The sequence below is a fragment of the Armigeres subalbatus genome, chromosome 2, assembly GCF_024139115.2.
Source record: "Armigeres subalbatus isolate Guangzhou_Male chromosome 2, GZ_Asu_2, whole genome shotgun sequence".
Taxonomy (NCBI): Eukaryota; Metazoa; Arthropoda; class Insecta; order Diptera; family Culicidae; genus Armigeres; species Armigeres subalbatus.
This window is the reverse complement of record NC_085140.1, coordinates 145,038,939-145,061,385: the sequence shown is the minus strand read 5'-3', so window position 1 is coordinate 145,061,385 and position 22,447 is coordinate 145,038,939. Positions and strand designations below refer to the sequence as shown.

General features: G+C 36.9%; 1 protein-coding gene across 1 annotated transcript in view; it reads left to right on the top strand.

Annotated features, from left to right (window-relative positions):
- Positions 1-9,994: 9,994 nt before the first annotated feature.
- LOC134215237 (growth hormone secretagogue receptor type 1) overlaps positions 9,995-22,447 on the top strand; it is a 58,199-nt gene continuing 45,746 nt past the window's right edge. The window contains exon 1 of the mRNA XM_062694459.1: positions 9,995-10,894. Within this exon, the coding sequence (XP_062550443.1) occupies positions 10,169-10,894 (726 nt within the window). The 5' untranslated portion in view covers positions 9,995-10,168. The remainder of the gene's footprint in view (positions 10,895-22,447) is intronic.

The following is a 22,447-nucleotide window of genomic DNA, read 5'->3' as shown; positions in this document are numbered from 1 at the left end:
ACTCACGAATAGGATGACCGATTTGCGAGATTTCATCACTAATCGATTCGTATTGGGATGAGCTGTGTTTCTATATGTAAAAGGTTAGTTAATTTTAAAAGAAAAGTTGAAAAAATTGTCATAATACAATATTAGGGCGAGTTTGGATAAAACTTAATGAGATCGCTCGAAAAATTATCTAGAGTACGGCGTCGCAATCAACGCAGAAAATAACATTAAACGCAAAACCCGAGCAACGCAGGGTACGTTCTGCTGGTAAGGTATAAAAAGAAACATAATCCGGATAGTTAGAGTTTTTTGTTGTTAAATTGCTTATGTGTCCGGAACTTGAGGATCTCCCCCTAAATATAATCAACCCGAAGACTTCGTAGAATATTTCTAAACTGTAAGACGGTTGTTGTTGCGAACCGATCGGATTTTCGTAAGCAAATTCAAAAAGAAAAAAAAAATGCTCATGCTGAAGGGCCCTCCTTAGCCGTGCGGTAAGACGCGCGGCTACAAAGCAAGGCCATGCTGAGGGTGGCTGGGTTCGATTCCCGGTGCCGGTCTAGGCAATTTTCGGATTGGAAATTGTCTCGACTTCCCTGGGCATAAAAATATCATCGTGCTAGCCTCATGATATACGAATGCAAAAATGGTATCCTGGCATAGAAACCTCGCAGTTTATAACTGAGGAAGTGCTTAATGAACACTAAACTGCGAGGCGGCTCTGTCCCAGTGTGGGGATGTAATGCCAATAAGAAGAAGAAAAAGAAGAAAAATGCTCATTATTGATATGGTATTCTTTTACGTGCTCAATTAAATTTTCCACGATTTAGTATTTCCTTAATAATTTTTCTTGCAAGCAGCAAATTGTTTCGCAAAGACGATTCATTCACATGCTAATTTTTATATGTTGTCAACGTTCTCATATATTTTTAGATATTAATGAGCAACGTTGCAAAACGGTTTTCCAAAAAAAATTACTGTTTGCATAGTAATTCTCATACAAATTTCAAACCGCGCGTGCGTGCTTAGTCAAATTACAACCAATGGGATGTTGGATATATGGGGTCGGAAGGTAGCGAGGTTCGTTTTGGTAAACGTAATTTGTAGTTTTTTCGTAAATCATGTTCGATCGCACACCAATCCATTTATGTTTCGATCAAAATTGACGTAACTCACTATATGAAAATGGTTGGATATGACAATTTAAAATTTTCATTTAAAAACCCCAAATTTATTATTCCGCAGTGGAGATGATGCCTTTCTCCGAATGTTATTCGACTTAGAGTGATTAATACATCACATAGTTAATTGCCTATGAAATGGCGATTACATACTTTTGAAGTGTTATTTTAAGGGGTGCTGCCTAAATAGTAAGATAACATTGTATAAAATTGATAATAAATTTTAATAATCACCTCTTGCTTACATGAACATGTCCAGCATCTGCAGCACTTTTTCATAAACACTACTTTTTTGCTCCGACCGTGGTCATTGCTCTGGTTCTATTGTAGCCTACTTTTTGTGCGAATCACCGCACAAAAGTAGAGCGCAAGAACCAACCGCAGCCGGCGGCCGTAACGAAACTCTGAAATTTTACTGGGTTGGTAAAGAATTAGAATTTTCAATGTTTTTACTTTATAATCAATAGATCCAATGGGCTTAAAACATTGCTGGAGAGTTTCCGATTCGATTGTTAATAAAATCTCGAAAATCCATTGAAAGATAAAGGAGCTATTAACGTTTGAAATCTTACATGATTTCGTGACGGTCTCGAATTTGAAAATTTTCATTTGTCACCCTGTATCCGAGTCTTCCCCTTAGACGTAGTTTACGTCAAAATCTAAAGAAATTTACAAATAAATTTTATGTGTGCCTTAATAACCACCCGCTATGGGAGAATCCACATAAAGGTTATTAGTTAATAACGGTTATGTGTGTTTCCACATATATGCTATGCGAACTCACATAGCCGTTATGTGGGAAATGCTATAGTCTAAATTTATGTGCGCCACACATAATGGATATGATTGGGTTTTTGTCAGTGTATAATTTTGTTTTCATGATTTCTGCAATCCCTGTGGTGATCCTTTTTTTTTCATACCAACAACCGAATTGTAACGCGTTGGATGCGTTACATAAAAATAATATATGAAATCATGAAATAAATTGAAATCATGAAATAAGTACATGGTGTATTTTCATACCATGAAAATGTTCTGGATTGTTGAAATCATGAACTATACCATTTCGGGGAACAAATTTTTACCCATCTTTTAAATTTGGATATTCAGGGACAGAAAAAGTCAGTTCAACTACACTCAAACAGCTGACATTGAACACGCAATCAAGTTGCTAGTCCTTCCCGAATTTGAATGTGCGAATGAATAGGACGGCATGCGCACGAACAGCAGCAAGCATCGACTCTCGGTGTCAGCGTTGTTTTGTGCGGTGTCAAAATGAATCTTCAGCTTGGCACATTGATATTCAATTTGAAATCTCAAAATATGAATATCATTCCATACTGCGGTGCATGGATTCAACATTTTGAAGTCAGATTCCTGAAATATATGCATTTGTTTAGTATATAAACTAAAATAATCATTATTCATCGGTGCAAATTAACCACAATTCAAAATATTCATTTCAGCCCCGGTAGATATTCATTTTTTGCGCTCGATTATCAATCGGCTATTGAAGATCGGGCGGTAAATTTGGTATGGAAGTTTGACAGCATGCTGCGAGATGTTCGTGCCTGCATCGCCGAGCGTCTGATCAAAACAAACACGAATCTATGACGAAGCTGCCTACTGAGCATCGATGCAACTGATAGTAAAACGAAGATTTCCGTCCTTGATAGAAAGCCACTGCAATAGAAATAGAAAGCCACTGCAATATTAGTGGTAAATAATTTTGTCAAGGAAATTATTCTGTTTACTCCTATGTGCGATGGAAAAAAAAACTCCCAAACTTAATATTTATCCGTAGTAGAGTTCTCAGTACACTTTAAGGGACCGCCCAAATAACCATTACCGTCGTCGGGGGTGACAATGGGTCAAATGGGGGTGAGAATGGGTCACTGTTTCAACTACTTAGAATGCTTGTAGAATAGATTGAATGTATCTGACGGCAAGAAGACTAAAATATTAACGCATTTACCCAAAAGTACACGCGGCGCTCCCCAAAGGAAACGACGCACCGCGCTTTTTGCTGCCCGTATACTCCATTCTTATGGAGAGATAACACTGTGGCGTTTCATAGGGTGCGGTTGTTCCTTTCGAATGGGAAACTTCGCGTGGAATCTTGTGCAAATGCGCTGTTGGAAACAATTCAACAGCCGCGCGGTGTATCGTATTTACAGCACCCTACAATATAAGAGACCTTTTTGAACGATTTTGCTCTACGACTTCCAGACTGCCGGTGAAAGCTATGTCCCATTCTCACCCCCCAGACCCATTGTCACCCCCGATGGCGGTAGTCCAGCAATCCTAATAACGGGATTAAAACAGATCCAGATTTTCTTCTTCCTTTGATCTAAGCGATAATGGTTAGTCCCAAGACATCATGAATAATAGAACCCTCATACAATGGTTCTGGCCTGCACCACAACGAATTTATGCGAATTGCTCAATGTTAATGTTGTGTAATCTACTTACCTTACTTACGCAAATGTCTTCATTTGAGCCAAACGGTAGATTGCTATCATTTTTGTACTCTTTCGATAGGCGTTCAGTGGTATGACGAATGTTGACTGGCCTTATGGCCTACTGGCGTTATGAAGATATAACCAGCAATCGTTCACGTTAATGTCGGTGTTAGGAAAAGAGGTTATAAACTAAAAAGAAAGATTGTCTCTGTCATCGTTGTCCAGAACATTTTTTGCTGGCTGGGATGGGGAGGATGCAAAAATCCATATGATTTGTAAGTTTTACACCCCACATGTTTCGGACAGCAGAACAATGGGAACCTTAGCGACAATCTTTCTTTTTTTTCAGAATTTTCCGTGCGAAAATCATCACGTCTTTAAATAGAGGTTATAAACTATATAGAAGACGACTGTCGCTGCGGTTCCCTTTGTTCTCTTTGTTCTCCAAACATGTTGGGTACACAACTGTCAAAACGTACTGATTTTTCCTTCGTTAACATTTAGCGCCCTATCCTTGCCAGCAAAAGATGTTTCGCCACAGCGACAATCTTTTACCTCTATTCGTCTTAACGTGATACGCTATCAATATGGTCTATTGATACGCTATCACGGAAGAAAAAGTACCCAGCGTTGAGTTTTTTTTAAACTTATTTTTGACGTAAACTACGTCTAAGGGGAAGACTCGGATACAGGGTGACAAATGAAAATTTTCAAATTCACGAAATCATGTAAGATTTCAAACGTTAATAGCTCCTTTATCTTTCGATGGATTTTTGAGATTTTATTATCAATCGAATTGGAAACTCTCCAGCAATTTTTTAAGCCCATTGGATCTATTGATTATCAACGTAAAAACATTGAAAATTCTAATTCTTTACCAACCCAGTAAAATTTCAGAGTTTCGTTACGACCGCCGGCTGCGGTTGGTTCTTGCGCTCTACTTTTGTGCGGTGATTCGCACAAAAAGTAGGCTACAATAGAACCAGAGCAATGACCACGGTCGGAGCAAAAAAGTAGTGTTTATGAAAAAGTGCTACAGATGCTGGACATCCCAAGTAACATTTTGAGTTTTATACCCAAGTAACATTTTGAGTTTTATCATAGTCTATTAGCGGATTTGAAGAACAAATTTTCAAGACTAGCAATAAAACTAATATCTACATATCAACCTCTTGATGACCGCTATAAGATTATGTTATGACCAAGTGGACCACTCTTGAGAACGTCTTCACATCAAGTTCAAGAATGTTCATAAAACTTCCATAAAACCGCTGTCAAAAAAGGGAATTTCTTTTCCGTGGAACTTTTTGTTATTGTTTTGGAGAAAAAGGAAAACAGTAGAAATGGATAAATAAAAAAACAACATTCATGGACATTGATCATGGATGAAAAATATTATTCAATTATCGAAAATTTGATGCCCCAGAATTCGTTCGCGTGCTTACAATTTTTATGCGCGTTCGAATTTCTGGTGAAACCAGGTAAGAAAATCAGTTTAATGAAGCGCGCCGTCGTAATATTGTAGCTTACGGCTTATTAATTAGTGTAAATATTAAATCGATATGATGTCTTTTTTTCCTAGTGGCATTCCGATTGGCAACAAAACATTTCTTATGCTTTAATATTTGAAAATCATCGAGAAAGACAGCCGTTATTAATAATGGCAATGGATTTCGAAAAAAATATTTTCGCCAATATAAAATCAATTCTATGCTAACAGCATGGCTACTACACTGTGGGCAGTTTAACGGTCAAAATAAAATTTGCATAACTTTCAAAAATAAAATGTTTTTGCTGAAAGTCGCGGCACTCGTTTCCTTACGATTAGTTCTTCTTCGTGCGATGGTTCTACATTCCACGGAAGCTTGGCCAGTTTATCAACCAAATGTTCAGTTAGTATTTCCACAACTATGGATACCTAATATTATTGAAAAGTTTTCCTAATTCCAGTAAAATACAAAGGCCTGTCAAATTTAACATTTACCGTGCCGTGAGAAGATAGGGAATAGAACCAAATCCGAACTGTGAACCCCCGTTAATTTAAACGGTACTTCATTCAAATTAACAAGGTTAATTTACTCTCTGCTATTTTGTTTTGATTATGCGTTTCGTTTATCGATGTTTAATTTTTATTTTCGCTATCCCACTTGCTGAATGACGTTTGAACCATTTTTAATTTGAACGATGTTCGATTCGAGCCAACGAGGTTCAAATTTAAAAGTGTTTGCATTGAAAGCTACCCGGTCCATGATAAATTGAATAGAACTTATGCTTCCATCAGCAGCAGCAGAAGAACATCTCAAATCGTGTTAATCTCACCATATGTTGCGTATTCGTATTTATACCATTTTCATTTACCGGTAGTAAGATAACACGCTCCTTTAGTTTATTTTATTATTATTTTCTGTTCCATCAAAAGGAGTGGAATTTGACCAATGGATTTTATTGTTAATAAACAACAATATTTTGATAACAACAATACGATCAGTGGGGAATATTGTGTTTAATATTTTATTTGTTTAAGATATTTGAGGAACATGTACCAAAAACATTTGTTTTTAGCCATTCGAATGACCATAGTTCATGAAATTTGACATTAACATTATGCTCTTGAACAATGCCATTATAAACCTTTTGAAAACTACTAAGTTTTATTTAGGTTATGGGTAAGACAAGTCCATGACCAATATATCCGTCTTTATGAGTGTTTTTAAAATTGGTTTTATTGAAGTCCTCAGGATAATCATTAGACCACTAATAAGCTCATGAGATATTTGACGTTTATGGATTTATTGAGCGTTTTATTACGGTTTTGAAGATAGCTATAAGTCTTCGAATGAAGCTGATCTCGCAGCATTGAACAAAGCAGCGATAAAACCGTTAAAAAACTTTAATAAATCCATGCAGCCTTGAAATTGTTACTTGGGATGTTCATGTGAGCAAGAGGTGATTATTAAAATTGATTATCAATTTTATACAAGGTTATCTTACTATTTAGGCAGCACCCCTTAAAATAACACTTCAAAAGCATTTGATCGCCATTTCATAGGCAATTAACTATGAGATGTATTAATCACTCTAAGTCGAATAACAGTCGAAGAAAGGCATCATCACCAATGCGGAATAATAAATTTGGGATTTTTAAATGAAAATTTTAAATTGTCATATCCAACCATTTTCATATAGTGAGTTACGTCAATTTTGATCGAAACATAAATGGATTGGTGTGCGATCGAACATGATTTACGGAAAAACTACACATTACACGCGGCAAAACGTTTACCAAAACGAACCTCGCTACCTTCCGACCCCATATATCCAACATCCCATTGGCTGTAATTTGACTAAGCACGCACGCGCGGTTTAAATTTGTATGAGAATTACTATGCAAACAGTAATTTTTTTGGAACACCGTTTTGCAACGTTGCTCATTAATATCTAAAAATATATGAGAACGTTGACAACATGGAAAATTTAGCAAGTGAATGAATCGTCTTTGCGAAACAATTTGCTGCTTGCAAGAAAAAATATTATGGAAATACTAAATCGTGGAAAATTTAATTGAGCACGCAAAAGAATACCATATCAATAATGGGCATTTTTCTTCTTTTTCTTCTTCTTATTGGCATTACATCCCCACACTGGGACAGGGCCGCCTCGCAGTTTAGTGTTCATTAAGCACTTCCTCAGTTATTAACTGCGAGGTTTCTAAGCCAGGTTACCATTTTTGCATTCGTATATCATGAGCCTGGAACGATGATACTTTTATGCCCAGGGAAGTCGAGACAATTTCCAATCCGAAAATTGCCTAGACCGGCACCGGGAATCGAACCCAGCTACCCTCAGCATGGCCTTGCTTTGTAGCTGCGCGTCTTACAGCACGGCTAAGGAGGGCCCTTCAGTATGAGCATTTTTATTTTCTTTATAACTTTGCTTACGAAAATCCGATCGGTTCGCAACAACAACCGTCTTACAGATTTAGAAATATTCTACGAAGTCTTCGGGTTGATTATATTTAGGGGGAGATCCTCAAGTTCCGGACACATGAGCCATTTAACAACAAAAAACTCTAACTATCCGGATTATGTTTCTTTTTATACCTTACCAGCAGAACGTTCTCTGCGTTGCTCGGGTTTTTACGTTTAATGTCATTTTCTGCGTTGATTGCGACGCCGTACTCTAGATAATTTTTCGAGCGATCGCATAAGGTTTTATCCAAACTCGCCCTAATATTGTATTATGACAGTTTTCCCAACTTTTCTTTTAAAATTTACTAACCTTTTACATATAGAAACACAGCTGATCCCAATACGAATCGATTAGTGATGAAATCTCGCAAATCGGTCATCCTATTCGTTAGTTATATTGTCTCAAAGGAAAAATAGATAGAAGAAAGATACACAAAATATGACCATTGACCATTGATGATTCATACAAACTATATTTGGTCATTTGAACACGTTTTGCGACGATGAGTTTTGGTGAAAAATTTCACGGATCAGAAAAATGTCTCCTAGTACTGGACACTATTGCATCATGTTCCATTGTGACTAAGTTCCTGTTACATGAGTAAAGACATCATTCAGAATAGTAATATTTTTCACGTGCTTTAAGTTGTAAATACTAAAAATTGTTAGTGGAGCTTATTTGACCCTTCAGCTAAATTTTTTACATCCTAATCCAAATTCCCACCTTCTTCAATGTCCTTTTTATTTTTTGTTTCTGCTAATTTCTGTGGCTTTCTCTGCAAGAAGAAACAATTGAATTGAAGTAAGTGTAACAAAACAGGTGTGAAGAATTTTTATTCAAATTCAAATGTTGTACAAAGTTTATCACATGAAGATCAGATATTCCTTGCCGTAAGAAGCCTTTTCAATAGCTTCCTTTTGTACTTAATAAGATGAAGGAGGGACCTCTGCAAGTAGTATCGTTTTAACGCTGGGGGATCTCCCCCTAAATAGTTAATGATCCGCCTCACGAAACGATCTTTCACAAACGGGGCGATTTCTATAGTAATTTCCATACAAACTTCAAACTGCTCGTACTCAGTTAAATTATAACCAATTCAGTTGAAAATTTAGGAGGTTCATCAAAACAGCAAATGTTATCGTTGAGCGCAAAAGTCAAATTTTCAATCCCTCTAGGCTCTAACCAAAATAGTTATCTTATGATCTGTTTTACGTAGTTTACGTCGAGCGGTCGTATCTTGTATATAACCCTTCTGATTTTTAGTTATTTTTTCTCTTCTCTATCATCCACTCTTTCTTCTGTTGTCAAAAACAAAAGAGCCAAACAATCCATCGACGCCAGTTCAATACTGGAAGCCAATTTTGAGTTTTATTACCTGAGGTCGAAATTGAATGAATTAAACTTACATTTGGGTAAATAAATTTTCCATTGGGTAATTTTTTAACATGGGAGTAAAGGCAAACTACTTCGACCCTGCTTACTCAATTTTGGCTTCCCGTACGGATGTTCGACGTTGGGTGAATTAAACTCACTATTGGGTGGTTTATTTCTTCCGTGTACGGATAAATATATCAACAACACATTTTGATATACCTGCCGCATATCACTCGATTACATAGCAAAAATATGTATTTGGGTAGCATTCCTATTTCCGTCCCCAACGGTTATTATTTGGCCGCATACCATCCGAATTATTGACTCTATAGAATATGGTTAGCATCTGTCAGGTTTCTGAAGATGTACAAAACCTCATCTAGTTGAAAAGCCAGAAGAAAAAAGGTGGTGCTACCAAAAGACCTTTCCCTACTCATCATCAATGGTTTATATTGCTTTGCCATTTATTGGAGTCTTGAAAAAATACGTCGGCATTTTCCACAAATGGAGCCACATAAATTTTCCAAATCCAATACTATCCATACCACTTAGCGGAATATAGGACAAATCACTTTAAATTCCAAACATCAATGTGAACAATTGACGATAACGAACTTTTAGGCTTGCTTGCCGCTCTACCCACATTTGTCTGGATCGTTCCTGCCCATTTGAAACCACTTCAGAAACGATTCAGATGCGTATACTATACTGTCGCTTAAGACCAAACTCAAAAATAACCCAGACACCAAACACCAGTTGCCCTCCGTTCGTGGCCAAACATCAGAGGCAACTGGTGTCTACAGTACACTTGAACTTGAAGAGGTCCAAGTTGAATGAATCGCATGAACATGGACACAAACGGATCGGATCCAGGGGAAGTTCGATTCTGCGCGCATCGGATCTGATTCACCGGAACTCATCCGAGATTCATTCGCTTCGCGAGCGGAAATTCGTAGGTGCAAACGGTTATTTATCATGCTGTTTTGGCGAAAAAGTCTTCAGTCGCTGATAAGCCGGTCGTTGTGAAACTTTTCCCAGCGGAAACGGGGTCTTTGTGGCACGGTTGGAGTTGATGCTTCAGTAGTCGGCAGGATTAGGTCCGAGTTTGCAACACGCAAATGGAATGTGAGTGGTTCCCGTGTGCAGCGGCAAGAAAAGTTTCACAAGTGCTGAAAGTGCAAAAGTTAATTAAATATGAATGGCTCAATGACAAATCGAAATGCTTCCACGTTGATTTATGAGAAGCTAAAGTACAACGCAAGTTTCGAGTTCTGCGAAGAAAACGTGGAGAATTTGAATGAGTTTGAGTTGAAGTTGTGCTTGGATAGGCATGAAGATGTGCATCGGCAAGGGTTTCGATCGTTCAACGGGAACAGAAGTTTCGCCACATTGGATTATCCAATGGATTCATCAACTGCCATGGAGTGGGGGTACATGATTGGAAATTTTCTCACATTCTACTATACTCCAGCACTGGTCATCATTGGGACTGTGGGGAACATCCTTTCAGTGCTGGTGTTTTTCAACACCAAGTTGAAGAAATTATCCTCATCTTATTACCTGGCCGCACTCGGAATCAGTGATACGTGCTTCCTGTTGGGATTGTTCGTGACGTGGTTGAGCTTTTTCCAGATTCACATCTACACGCGAGAAGTTTACTGCCAGTTGTTTACCTTCTCCAGTGGTTTGAGCAGCTTCCTATCAGTGTGGTATGTGGTGGCGTTCACATTCGAGCGATTTATCGTCGTCTTATACCCCCTGAAGCGCCAGAGCTGGTGCACGGTACGGCGAGCAAAGCTGGTCATAGTCAGCCTAACGTTGCTTGGAGGATTGCATAGTGCCCCCTACGTCTTCTTTGCGGGGCCGCAGTACTCCGACCGGTCCAACGGTACCATCTGTGATGTACGAGAAGAATATAAGGTATGGAAAAAGGATATTAAAATGGGCATGACGGACGAGGCTATAAATGTTTCATTTTCCGGTACTTCACGGTCGTTATTCAAAATGTTTCTGCGTATGGAAATAACAGAAAGGATGCACGAGAACATTAAATATTACAAGCGTGACCCGACAATAAAACAAGCGGTTGACGTACTATTTGAATACTTAGTAAGTATTGTAATGATTGGTCAATCTTCTTATTTTTATATACATAAACATGAATTTCTGTCTGTCTGACCCTTATGGACTCGGAAACTACTGAACCATTCGGCGAGAAAATTTGTATGCAGAGGTATTTAGGGCCGGGGAAGGTTCTTAAGATGATTCCAGACCCCTCCCACATTTGGAAAGGGGGCTCCCATACAAATGCAACACTAATTTCTTCATAAGACAAAACAACTTCTATTATAGACGAAACGAAATTTGTCGGGTCTGCTAGTATTGAATAAAAATAACGACATAAATGGATTAATTGAAACAATCGTTACTGGCGCAAATGAACGTCCAAGGGAGAGAACAACAGCGAAGTTTACCCCAGCTTGAGAACCGCTAATCTATAGAACTAACATGCATCAGAAGCACTAAAATAGTACACTTGAATGATTAAAATTTTGACTTTTTCGCCCCCTTGTGCTTAAACGATCACATTTTTTTCATTTTAGGGGCCCTCCCAATTTTTGAGCTACCGCCAACGGGGGTGTCATTGGGCCAAAATGTGGTATGCTCCAAATAAATGTTACAAAGCTCTAGTAGTTAACATTGTAATCAAGTTTTAATAAGTTTGGTACAAACTTGAACAATGAATTTATCACTGTGTGGAGAGAAATAATAAATGAGGGAAATTCCTCAGAGTTATATGTTGTTTAAAATTGGCCCATTCTCACCCCTCGCAGGAGGTGACAAGTACAATAAAGTTCAACGGTGACGATGTAACGATTCAATCGTTCATTAAAAACAATTGCCTACATTACGGCTCTTATCAACTATGTATGGCAAATCAACCAAAGGCTTGGCCCAATCTCACCCCTTTTCAGCGTGCATTGCTCGTTGTGTGTATCTGTGTGTATCTTCAATCTAACTCCCACTGTCCGGCAGTGGTATTATGGAAGAAAGCTGTCTTTAATAAAGTCAGCTTTAGCCCGGGAGTTAGAAGGTGTTAGCTCTACTGCAGCTCCAGTAACCCATTTCAGACTGCCTGGCAACTCACGTCCAGTCCGAGGTCACTTTCACTTGCAATAAGCCCCGCCTGTTTATGCTACCATTATCAATTGGATAATGGATCCATAAACAAACTTCCGGATTTTTAAATCCAGCGCGTATTTAGTTTTGGAATCATATAAAAACAAATTGAAACAATCTCACCAAATTGATCAAATTCCGTATAAATGAACTGAGGAAGAAAAGACCACAACTAGTGTCCACGAAAAAATCACTACTCTTCCAGCGCTAATCCGAGCAATTCGTTAATGATCCATATTTTCCTGGTATTATTACACATTCAAACATATTTTCACCAAACACATCCGCGTATACAAAATACACAAACGATTTCGCGCGCTCTAATAAGAATACACTTGAGTAAATGTCACCAAACTCGTAAATCTCAAACTTCAGATAACTTAAACTTTTTTCTTCTAGTACGTATGCAAAATATATACATCAGCCGAATCTATTTCTTGCGGAAACGAACAAAAACGTGACAGCAAATTTAAAAACAACAGATTATCGTAACATGATAACCAGGTATCCATCGATCTAAAAACTAGTTATGTAATAGATGTGTGGGGCATTACTGACACTATTTTAATATGGGTTCATTCTATCAATAGTTTTACATTCAAATTTCAAGCATTATGGTACGAGAACAATTAGTTCTTGGAATTTGTTTTGTGATTTTCTAGACGTGAATTTTACTATAATTTCGAACCGTTTGAAGTTTTGATCAAAATTCGTAACAGTTTCTGAGATATTAGGAGTTGAAACATTTTTCGTTTTTGACCCAATCTTACCCCCTAGGCCCAATGTCACCCCGAACGACGGTACTTCTTCAATGGCTCTACACATTTCAACTAGAAACATGGTCTGCTTTTCAACTTAGTGTTCTATTCGCTTTTGCGTTGATATAAATTGGAAGCTTTTCTATTTTTCTTCTACCCGCCATTTGCATGAATATGTAGGGGAAGGTGGGGAGACTTGATCCCCGGGGAGACTTGATCACCCCCTGTTTTATCGAGAACTAAAGTAGTTTTGTTCTAGCGTATTTTTCACGGGTCTGACACTTGTATACCTCCACCACAGTTTGTTTCGTAGTCAACATAGAAAATTCCGCACTGACAGCCATAAGGATAAACACTGGAAGAAAAGAGATAGGTGCGATCCACATTGACAGTTCCATAAACGAGAAGCAGAAGAAAAGAGACTGCATCTATACTACGAAAACATAACCAAAACATCAGACCCCTGGTATTTTTTAGTATAGATCCTCTAGACAAATGACCTTTATGTGGTGAGTTATTTTTTTGGATTGACAACCTTATTTATTCTGCAGGGCGGTTTGTATGTTTTGACCTTCCCAAAGATTTTTTTATTGGCCACGCACAATTTGAACAACTTTTCATAACAATGACCAAATGCTTTCGTTTTTTTACAGCACAAAGCCACAAATATGCTTATTGATCTCTACTGATGAAAATGTTAACATTGCATCAAAGTTTTAGGATATTTGGATTTGAAGTTATTGCCTCAATATGGGGACATTTGATCCCCCATTAGTCACCCATACAAAAATTTGGCGAAAAAAATTCTAAAAAATATAAATCTGTATTCAGGCTTCTAATTTTTTGTATATTTGACAGATTTGATGAAGTTTTGGCAGGAAAAAAATATGTGTTGTGTAGATATCATAAAAAGGGGATCAAGTCTCCCCAAATTTTAAAATTGTATGTGCTGTCGAATTCAATAACAAAAGGGCATCTGAGGGCACCTTTCTAATTTTATCAAAGCAAGTTCTTGGAGAGGGATCAATTTCCCCCGAAAATTTAAAAAGCCGATTTTTGACAGCACTCCAAAAAATCGATTGTGTATCAATAACAACAATAGTTTAAGGACTGTCATACATCAGTAAAATTAAATACTATATTTCTAAGAGAGTTTGTGTGGAAATCGCGTAAGTTTAATTATTTTTGGTTGGGATACATCGGAAATCAGAAAAGGGGATCAAGTCTACCCAGTCTCCCCTATCTTGTGTAGCAAGCACATTGGATATAGAGGTGTGCGCCGGTCCGAAAATCGACGGCGGCGGCGTTTGTCAGAATTTTGGTTGGCGGCGGTGGCGTTTTCGGCGTCACGCCGAAAGCCATTTTTACCGGCGGCAGCGGCGGCGTGAATCGGTGTGGTGATTTTTTTTATAACGTTCTAGAAGTTTTTTGTTCATTTTTTCGGGATATTTTCAAAACATCAACGGGAGCATCTTTTCCAGATTTTTTTTTTTCAAAATGTTCATTATTGGAAATTATTTTAAAATTTTCCACTGGAACTACTTTGCAGCTATTTGTAATTCCCAAGGAAAATTGTCTGAAATTACAGGGGAAAATAATTCAAAATTTGAATGAGAAACTTTTCAGAATTTTCATGATAAATTGTTCTACATTTTGTACTCCAGAATACTCAACAAAATATTTTGTCAAATTTACACTGAACATTTTTTGGAATATCTGCGCGAGACTCTTAGTTTTTACGAGAAACTCGCTGGAGTTTTCACCAAAATGAGACAAAAATTTCGATATCAATGGAAATTGTTAAGAGTTTTCATAGGAAGTTTATTCTAATTAGCATGAGATTTTTTTTTAAATAGCCATGGAAAGTTCTTCGGAATTTTCAGAATTTCGACAGGGTGATTCGAAAAATCGATTTTGCCCACACCGCTCATCTGATTCTGTATCATTTTCTGAGTGTTCTCCAAAAATTTGAGCTCGTTTGGATTAAAACTGATTTAGCACAAGCCGTTTCAAGTTTGCATGAAAATTAGTATGTGCAGGTTAAAAGAAAACCTACATAGCTAAAAGGAATACTCAAGAGCTTTCACTCAGTGAAAACCGCATCTTAATTAATCGTTCCAATAATTAGTAATTGATTTTAATACAGGTTGCGAATCTTTAGTCATGATCGTTAAACTTCTTTGAGGGCATCACTGAAACGTGCAGTGCAACATAGTAGCCTGAATTTGTGTGTGCTATCTTTCGCGCCACGAGCAGCAATGTTGCCTGTTCAGGAGTTACGCAATTAGCTGCTGGAATTATCAGAGAATTTCTGACACAATCACATAACTTTCAAACACGAAAAAAATTAAACAATTTAAGAATTGAACACGTATGGATCGTTGTTCCGATCTATGGACAAAAAAACGTTTAACGCTTCAAAGGAATTTCTGAATAATTCCCGAAGCAATACCTAAAGAGAGCTAAGCATTTATTCGGGAAAACAATTAGGTTTTGCTTGTAAAATCTTCTGAGAATGAACGCTCGGAAATTCTTCATGAATGTGTTAAAAAAATATATATAATGATCAGGGTTTCGACTTTTCGTTTCATTGAGACCAAAGCAAGCGTTTTTCAGGCCAAGGGAGAATCTTTTTTCGTTGTTTATGTTGAAGATCATTTTTCACCCATCAATCTTTTCTCTAAAATTTGCCTTGGAAGATAAACGAAAATATTGCCTATTAGATGAAAATCCTTTTTCTTTTCATCAGTTTTACCTCTCACTCACTTCTCGCGAAAATTATCGCAGAACAATTACAAAATTGTATGGCCGCGCCGGGATTCGAACCCAGAATAGTAACAATAAAAGCCGTAGGGATGCGCTTACTCTAGCCACATCACCACGCTATCTGTATGAAAGCATTAAGTTATTTGTTCTACATAAGCTACTACCATTTGAATTGATGATGCCACGAAAAGTTTCGAATATGAAAGAAAAGGAGCAAACCCAATATGCTAAAAGAAAGGTGTGGTGATCACTTTGTGTATTACACAGCAGATTCATAAGGTAACATATTGGAATTCATACCGATTCCTTGAGGCAAATTTTCATAAGACGTTTGATTGAAAATCATACGTCCATTTTCCTCAGTGTAGTGTTGCAATATACTATGGGCCTATTGGTCACCTATCAAAGGTTAATTTTTATTGTGATCCTATAGCATTTACATAAAATTAGTGTACAAGTAGAGCAAAAAGTGGGACATTTGAAATTTATATAACTCATGTGTAATTTCGTGTAAACCCAAGCTTCAACCGCGAAAAAAGAGTAGACATACAGCACTTTCAGTGTACTAATCAGTTGTGTGCGCCATTTTGCGCCGGAACAAGTTACACGATTCTAAAACACCCCTAGAAAAACACATTTTCTCAAATAACTTTTCAATTTCAAGAGATAGAGCTTCGCAATGTTCTACAAAAACGTGTATTTTTGTTAGCCAAACAACTTTGTAGAAAGTGGTAAAATGCCTGAAACATAGAGAAAAAGTTATGCTCAAAAAACTGATTTCAGGGACCTTCCACAGAAAATGTCACATAACTCGTACTATATAAGTCATATGTAGGGGTCTCTTTGGCACAGTGGCTTGAAATAACATTCGCTGCAACTTTCCTAAAGACACTAGGCTCATATCTGGTTTCGATGGTTAAGCAAAATTTTTATCTCACTTTTAGGTGGATTAATCATTTTACAGATTTTCTCAAAAAAAGGCCCGTTTTATATCTAACGTCTTCTCCAAACAAACTACAGCGAAAAAATCCACAGAAATGATGTTATTAAAAAGCGCACGAAATCGGCAAAAAGCAACACTGTGCACCGTGTCTATGGGTAACCAACAATTTGTTATCATATCAATAACACGAAAAAATATTCCGCGGTAAGGATAATTAATTTTGTTTCTAATGACATTTGATCTTTTTTTTTCAGGATATTCAGACATTTCAGCATGCCAAGAGTATTCAGCACTTTGATTTATATGCTTCAAAATAGGAGGCATAATATTCATATGAATATTGCATAATAATGCAATAACATAATATAAAAGTTTCAGTGAATTCTGAAAAATGTATGCTTCGCGGAAGATGGCAGAAGTGCTCAATTAATGTGGAAAGCTTTTATTAAAATGGAATTGCGATAATTTGAAGTGCTTACATTGGTCTTGTAGATGCTTCTTTAATTTAACTATTGTAAATGATAGTCGTATTTCGTTGGCTGAAAAAAAAAACTTTAATGCCAAGTTATTCCGACCATGGTCGAAGAATGAAATGAGACCGTGTGACGTAACAGACATTCCCCTCAAAATGTGTTTATGTTTACAACTTACTAATACTATTGAACATCGAATTCCTCCACACCTTTCTTTTAGCATATAGGAGCAAACCAACGTTTGGCGGCAATCGAAGTGAGCTAAAAATGGTTGTCACTCTCCAGGCTGTTTTTCTTTCCCGAAAAGCGATTTCTCCCTGAAAATTTTGATGAGGGAGCATCCTGTGCTCCTGAGATTGAGTGAGCATTACGAACCCTGATAATAATTAAGGCTTTCAAGGCAGTTCCTGGAATTTCTGGATCAATTTTTAAAAGAATTTTCGGTTTTACAAAGGAATCACGTGCCCTAGGAATTATAAGCGTAATTTTCTAAATTATTCCTGGGGGAATTTCCAAGATGAGTCCCCGAATGAATTCCTGGAGGAATTTCTAAAGGTAATTCAGGAGGAATTTCCGAAAGGATTCTTTAAAGAATTTCCGCGGTAGAACATGAAGAGATTTTCAAGAAAAAAAAAATCTAAAGGAAATTGTGAAGGATTTCTGCTAAAGAAATTTTCTATGGAATATCGAATGGATTTTCCAAGAAATTCCCAGAAGAATTTTCAAAAGAATTTCTAAATGTATTCTCGAACCAATTCTCAAAAAAATCAAAGAATTCCACAGGATTCCAAAATGAATTTATGAATAGATTCCCGAAGGAATTTCGAAATCAATTTCTATGGAAATTTTAAAAGAATTTCCGAATGTTCAAAGGAATTTGTAGAAGAGAAACTCTCTAGAAATGATCGAAAAAATTTCCGGAGAAGATACTCGAGGAATTCCTTAAAACAAATACCGAAAATAATCTACTCTAGGAATTCTAGAAATAATTTCCAAAGAAATTCCTGAAGGAATTTATTTAAATTTCTTAAATCGTAAAAGAATTTCCGAAGGAACCTTCAAATTAATGTTCCTAAAAATATCCAGAACAATTCCTTAGGGCAGAGCTTCCCAAACCTTTGAGTATGCGGCCCACCTAACAAAATTCTATATGTCTCGCGACCCACCTATGAAAAAATGCATTTTACCAAGTAGTATTAAGCATAAATTGAATCAGAATGTCATCTGTTTCGGCTTCTTCCACATAAAAAATATTCACGTTACCTTACATGTACAAATGCAAAAAATGACGAACATGGTATTGTTTGTCAAAATGTTAGCGTTTTTATTTTACTTCAGTAAGGGGACAGCTTTTAGGCATAAATGTTTAAATAAAATAGCGTGGTGATGGATATTTGAAATAAAATGCGGTTTGAACTTGAAATAGTGTTCCTGAAAAAAAAAAAATGATCAAAAGGTTCGGCATTCGAGCTAATCTGAAAAACAATGTTTTCTTCTAGAACGCACCCAACCTTTTTTCTATAATAAATAATGGAATCAAACTCCCCATGCAGTTCTCTGTGAAAAATTGTTAATTTCTAGATTCCAATAAAAGGGTTTATAAAATGTCTATACATACTCACATACAGACATCAGCTCTGTTCATCGTATTGCAATATACTATTGGCCTATTGGCCACCTTCTTCTTCTTTCTTCTTTATTGGCATTACATCCCCACACTGGGAAAGAACCGCCTCGCAGCTTAGTGATCATCTTCCACAGTTATTAACTGCGAGGTTTCTAGACCAGGTTACCATTTTTGCATTTGTATATCATGAGGCTAACACGATGATACTTTTATGCCCAGGGAAGTCGAGACAATTTCCAATCCGAAAATTGCCTAGACCGACACCGGGAATCGAACCCAGCCACCCTCAGCATGATCTATAGGCCACCTACCACAGGTTAATTTTTATTGTGATCCTATAGCATTTACATAAAATTAGTGTACAAGTAAGGCAAAAAGTGGGACATTTGAAATCTATATAACTAACGTATAATTTCGTGCAAATACAAGCTTCAACCGCGAGATAAGAGTAAACATCCATTTTGCGCCAAAACAAGTTACACGATTTCAAAACACCCCTAGAAAAAAACACATTTTTCCAAATAGCTTTTCAATTTGAAGAGAAAGAGCTCCGCAATGTTCAACAAAAACCGTGTATTTTTGTTAACAATACAACTTTGTAGAAAGTGGTAAAAAGGCCTGAAACATTTGCCAAAAAAGCTGATTTCAGGAACCTTCTACAGCAGCGGCTCTCAACCTGGGATACATGTACCCCTGGGGGTACCTTTGCTGGCCTCTGGTGGTACCTGAGACAAAAATGCTTAATGGCGGACGTTGTATTAAAATTGCAAAGAATACTAATGTAAGGAACTTTTTTCGAATACGCTTAACGACTGTATTATTTTCCAGCCTTTTCCGTTAACTTGGCGTTTAGTTACCAAATATAACAGCATCAATACTTTCGGTTGAGCATATTTATGGGTGCGCGACGTTAGGCATCAATATATTAAGTACCCTTCTTTTCATAAACGAAGTGGGATTCTCTAATGGACGAGTGATTCAAATTTCGTTTTTTTTGCTTCCCGATGCTGAACGATTACATTTGCCATTTTAATAATCCTCCTACATTTTTAGCTAATTTGAGTGAGCACGCGCAGTTTGAAGTTTGTATAAAAATTACTATGAAAATAGTAACTTTTATGGAAAACCATCCCTCAACGCTTCCCATTAGGCTTTAAAAATACGTGAGCAACATAGGAAATTTTACAAGGGAACAGGCACTCTTTGTTGGGAAACGATTTGATGCTAGTAAGAAAAGTGAATAAATACTGAATCGTACCAAATTCTATTTAACACGTAAAAGAATAACATCAATATCAATAATGAGCATTTTGGTTTTCTTCATAACTTTGTTTTCAAACGACAAATCACTTCGCAATAACAACTGCCTTGCAGCTTGAGAAGTATTCTATGTGGTCAATGAGTTCATTATATTAAAATAGTTCATGGGCCACCTCACAGAACGGTCTTTCACATAACGGTCAGTTTTCAGTGTAATTTCCATACAAACTTTGAATGACGTGTGCACAGTCAATGTTAGTCATAACAAAATTTCATCACAATTATATAAATATTTATGTGTTACAAATAACAAAACTTGCAAAAATTTTGTTATAAATTCTCTGTCAAAGATGGAGGAAAGAAAATTTCATGATCGTCATAACATGATTTATTTTTACCAAAAAATTGCCTACGTTTTTGGTAGATAGCAATTGAAAAAAAACGACGGTACCAGCTTCAGTATAACTTGAACTTACATTCAAAGTTGAACCAGCTGGACAAAGTTAATTGCCTACAATCCGTAATGTAGGCAATTAACTTCGTCATATCTTTATCATAATCATAATCTTTTCAATAACATAATTTGTTATAGTATAAGCTATTTTAACCACGTTTTATGTACACATCGATTTATTTACTCGATTACACATCGAGTTATTTTTTTTTGTTCAATCAATAACATATTTAGTAATATGTTTGATATGAAGAAGAGATTTTGTTACAATTTTTGTTATTTTAACTACTAATTGTACATGTTATATAACAACCGCTGCTATAAAAAACTGCTGTAACAGAATAACATGTTCTGATATAAATTTGTTACTACCTACTGTTCGGAAAGTTATGGATGTTTCAAGATGCACGATGCAGTATTTTAATCTTAGATTCCCAAGTAACTTAATTTCAAAAAGATCAACTGTATTGATATAAACGGGTTTATTCGTTTCTCAGTGGGTAATTATTTATATCGTTCCACGTCTCAAAAAAGTTCCGCCTGAACTGTGTGAACTATTTTGTGTTTGTGTTAGAGTTCCCTCTCTAAACCACGGCAGGCTACAGACTGACACTTCTGCCAGTAGTTGCAGTTCTCTTTATTCAATAATAGGTATATACATCACAACCATAACAATATTTCTTAATCTACCCAAGAGCAACTACAACCAACTGGCGCCTGCTTCCTAACCATCAACGATGAACAGCGAAGCGTCGCACACTACCTGATATTCCAACAATTTTAAGTGTTTCGTCAGTAATCCGATGAATTTTTTTTAAATATGAGCCTCAAGCCATGCAAAGGTCTGAAAGGGTACCACTCATGAAAAGGTTGAGAACTTCAGGACGATTTGGAGAACCTGTAATTTCTGTAGGAAAATTGTTTATATTACGTTATCTATGTACTGAGGAATAATTTTTGAACACATTTATGAAAAAATCTTGTTCAAGCTAAATTATAGTCATTTTAACGCAGTTTTGTTTTGTTTTCCAACATACTAGACCCTGCCAAAGGCATCTAGAGATGTTCAAAAAGTGTATGTGCCATTTCCTTATGGAATGGTGATGAACTATACTAAATTAAATCGAGTAAACCGAATTTTACAATTTTTCGATTGGCAGTGTCTTGACTCATGACATTCTAGGAGAAAACTGAGCACCCCTAGAAACCCCTAGTATTTTGAAACTAAAAGATCAATAAATGAAATTTCAAAATCGGTTAACGGGCTGCTGATATATAGCGATATAAATTTTAGGTTTCCTACAAATCTGATCTCGGTATTCGTAGTGTTAAGCTTACTCGGCATATTAGAACACCGTTGAGCTAAGGGGTTCATCGTCATCTGCCAATTAGAAGCTGTAATAGAATACGTCCTTGCATCACACCAGCTACGACCCAAATGTGGTCGGACAAGATTCCGTTTTGCAACACTCTATACGAGAAGGCCTCGTACTGTGCGTCGATGAGGTTTTCGATTTACTCACGATCCCCCTTGCGTCTCCGGGCGCCCCACTTATTCTTGTGATTGAGACGGTCGAAAACTTAATCGTAGTCAACGAAAATTAAATAAAGGGACTGTTGGAATTTAAAGACTTGCTCCAGAATGATGCGGAGTATGACAATAGTGTCCACACATGATCTTCCGGCACGGAATCTGATCTGTTGCTGTCGGAGGGTCATATCGATCTTCTCCTGAATCCGGGCTAGGATAACTTTGCATAGGACTTTGAGAACGGAACACAGCAACATAATAACCGCGACTGTTTTCGCATACAATCAGGTCACTATTTTTGGACACTTTTTGAGATGTACCTGGAAATTGACGTTGTCCTAGATATTACAAAAAAAAAACGCTGCAATAGTTGAGCGAATGTCATAGGGTAAACTTTGAGCATCTCGGCTGATATGTGATCGACAATGACGGAGATTCGGTATTGACGCGTGTTATACGTCGAATCCTAGGCAGATCATGC